Source organism: Crocodylus porosus, unplaced genomic scaffold (assembly GCF_001723895.1).
Source record: "Crocodylus porosus isolate Cpor-Errol unplaced genomic scaffold, CroPor_comp1, whole genome shotgun sequence".
NCBI lineage: Eukaryota > Metazoa > Chordata > Crocodylia > Crocodylidae > Crocodylus > Crocodylus porosus.
This window is the reverse complement of record NW_017728917.1, coordinates 20,608,108-20,611,446: the sequence shown is the minus strand read 5'-3', so window position 1 is coordinate 20,611,446 and position 3,339 is coordinate 20,608,108. Positions and strand designations below refer to the sequence as shown.

General features: G+C 42.1%; 1 protein-coding gene across 2 annotated transcripts in view; it reads right to left on the bottom strand.

The window, feature by feature from the left end:
* Nucleotides 1–3,339, bottom strand: part of DENND6A (DENN domain containing 6A) — a 50,991-nt gene that overhangs the window by 29,947 nt on the left and 17,705 nt on the right. For both annotated transcript variants that reach the window (XR_002101471.1, XM_019536890.1), the window contains exons 7-8: nucleotides 1,992–2,071; nucleotides 455–517 (exon numbers count right to left, since the gene is read on the bottom strand). Coding sequence is in view for 1 of the 2 variants with exons in the window: in XM_019536890.1 (XP_019392435.1) it covers nucleotides 455–517; nucleotides 1,992–2,071 (143 nt within the window). In the remaining variant the exon portion in view is untranslated. The remainder of the gene's footprint in view (nucleotides 1–454; nucleotides 518–1,991; nucleotides 2,072–3,339) is intronic.

The window sequence follows — 3,339 nt, the reverse complement described above, 5'->3', positions numbered from 1 at the left end:
GGGTGGCTAGGGTCTGGAACCAGCTTCCAAGAGAAGTGGTGCAGGCTCCTACCCTGGGGGTCTTTAAGAGGAGGCTAGATGAACATCTTGCTGGGGTCATTTGACCCCAGTACTCTTTCCTGCTATGGCAGGGGGTCGGACTAGATGATCTGCTCAGGTCCCTTCCGACCCTAGAAACTATGCAACTATAACATATCTGTTACTGTCTCATCCTATTTAGAAATCAAAAATAAACAACTTAAAATGGACATGGATTTATTACCAAGCTTGTTAAAATTTGTACAGGTAAGGCCACAACAGGCCACCTTCACTTATCTTGAAAAGCCAACCAAGAAAACTGATGTTGAATAATTCATCCTTCAGAACACAGTAGATTACACAACTGAGAGGGTCACTTAAACCAAAGATACAAACTCTCTCATTGTTCTGAACTGTAACAATATCTGAGCGCTACCTGTTGGGTGAACTGTACTATTTGAGTTGTTCCAGGCTTGTCGTGACACGTTGGAATCCGCACCTTTGAAATTAAAAAGTTAGGAATTAATTTTCCTTATAGCCAACTCAACCTAAGCTTAAAACATCACCTATGAGACAGGATGCAATGTTCAAAAAGGTCACTCATGTGGTGCTTATATTGTTTTCTAGCACCTGCATGCATAACTCCCTCTCCACCCCCAGCAATGTTATAGCTAAGAATTTTTCAGGGTCACTTTTATTCTTACTGAAAAAAACAACCTCCTAGCAAATAATTCATCTAGTCACTTTTAAAAAAGACAAAGCAAAAATAAGAAATCTCTAAAATACCGCAGATTTTGCTGTCCAGAAGGAACTGAGGAGAGGACAGAAAGGTTTATGGTTTTCACTTTAAACTGAAAATTGCCATTAGAAAATTTTCCCCCAAACCCCAGACTTCTTGGCAAGTACTGGTTGCGACCAAGCCAAATTGAAAAATTGTAATGTAGCTCCTGCCCTCATAATCTGTGACTGTTATTAGGTTGTCTGAAGGCACACATGCATTGCAGAGCCTATGGAACGGAGGATCAAGAGTACAGTCTAAAATTAAGCTGTAATTGTCTAACAGTAATGGAAAAACAGCCCTGATATTGATTACCACTTGTATGTAAGAGGCAAAAATAACAAGGCCATTATAAAACAGCACTCTGCATTCATGTGTCTGAACTGTCCTTTTGGGGTCCTTCCTGTCCTTTTAAAAGGACCAGTCAGACACCTGCCAGGTAGAAATCACTGGTTTATTAGTGACAGTTGATTCTCTACAATTACCTCAGAGAGCCTTTTCTTTGGAAACGCACATGCCTTTAGACATGAAATTGAAAATCATCCGTATTTCTAACTGTGCTGCACGGAATCCTTTCAAACCTACAGAGGAATGTTGGCACCCAGCTGCCCTCTGTTCTAATTGAGCATCTGCTCACTGCAGTTTTCCCGGACTAGTGTGCATTAGCTATAGCTTCTTCTATAGCTTTCCTCAGAAATAGTTAATTGTGTTTAAGATTGACAATAGATGCAGTTTTGAAACTTTCTAACTTCTGAGACTATCAAAGCACACACTGATTGGGAGGCTATTTGATATTATTAATGTAAAACTTCTGGGATAGGGCATATTTTCTTTTAAGCATACATTGGAGTTCCATTTATGTAGTAGAGTTTGGTACTAAATATTGCAAAGATTTTGCTAACACCCATTTTGACTCGTTAACAACAATCAGTATGAAAATCTCTTGGAAAGTATATTCTAGAACAATAGCAGACTAGAATTATATTTGTTTATGAAAATGTAGTGATAACATAGATGCATCTACCTACTTATGTTCTTGCTTCCAAAGAACCCAAAATATTTTATCTGGATCCTCCCAAACTTAATCAAGAGCTGAAGGCACATCTATATCTTTTCCTAAGCATAAACAATACAGAACACACTGAATATATACAGTAAATGCAACTAAATCCAAGCTGAAAATTAACACATTTACCTTCATTATAATGCCCATAATAGGCAATTGAAGTATTTTCCCTGGAGTTGGTGGGGGCCAACGATCAACATCACTACAAACTGAAAAACACAGTTAAATGTTCAGCATATGTACAGGCCATCTCTGCAACGCTCCAAGCTGTTCAAATCAACTGTTCAGTATAAACAACATTCAAGTCTTAACTGAATATTTATCCCCAATGTCACCCCATGTTACCTTTTCAATTAAATATTTGAGAGACTTATCACTACACTCAAGTTATTCAGCTGGTTTAGTAAGGAAGGGTAACACATGGTCTACTTTTAATTTAAGAGTTGTATTCAGTAGCAGCCAGAGTCCCCAGTCAGGGTAACGAGTCCAGAGCCCTGGGTACTGTTCAAACTTATCTAAGAGACAGTAAAAAGAATAAATGATTACCAGCAGCTCCCCCACCACTCTGTGTGTCCCTTCCCGACACCTTCTGCTCTGCATATCCCTTTCCCTGTGCTCCCCCTGCACTCCTCTTACTCCGTGTTCCACTTGTGCCCTAGGCATCCCTTTCCCCACATTTCCCATGCTCCTCTTGCTCTGCGAGTCCCCCAGCAGCACACACCCTTAACCCTGCACTCCCAGCTACACTGTGTGCCCTCTCCCTACACCTTCCCCAGGTTCCTCCCACACTGCACACACCTCCTGATGCAGGAGGAAGGACACACGGTGTTGAGGAAACATGGGAAAGGGTCACACAGTGTGGAGGGAGCACAGATGAAACGACACAAAGAGCAAGGGGCTGGGATGTCAGGGGGGTATACAATGCAGGGGGGAGCACAGGGGAAAGACTGTGCTCCCCTTGCTCTATATGTTCCTTTCCCTGCGCCCCCTCACTTAGTGCATCCTTTCCCCCACACCACCCCCCTCCACCCTTTCCCCTGTGCTCCCCCCGTACCACATGTCCCTTTTCCATGCTCTGCAACACCCCCACTACCTGCCACATGAGCCATCCTGGGCTGCCCCCAGAGCCACAGCAGCTGCTTGACTGGCCTGTTCTCAATTTTTTCCCCCATGCTGAATGGGGGGGAAGAAAACCCTCACCTTATATTCAAGTAAATACTGTAGGTAAATTAGCTCTGTGCACAAAACTCACATTGGGTAATTAAAAAAAAGGAAGATACAAACAAGGAGTATTAGTGAAACATCAATATTAAAGCAATTTGTCTGTAAAGATTTTCATCTTGGATTTTCTAGCATTTATAGAATTATAAATATGAATACCCTCGACTGGAAGAAGGCCAATGTGGTACCGATCTCCAAGAAAGGGAGGACAGTGGATCCGGCTAACTACAGGCCCATTAGCCTGACTTCTATCCTG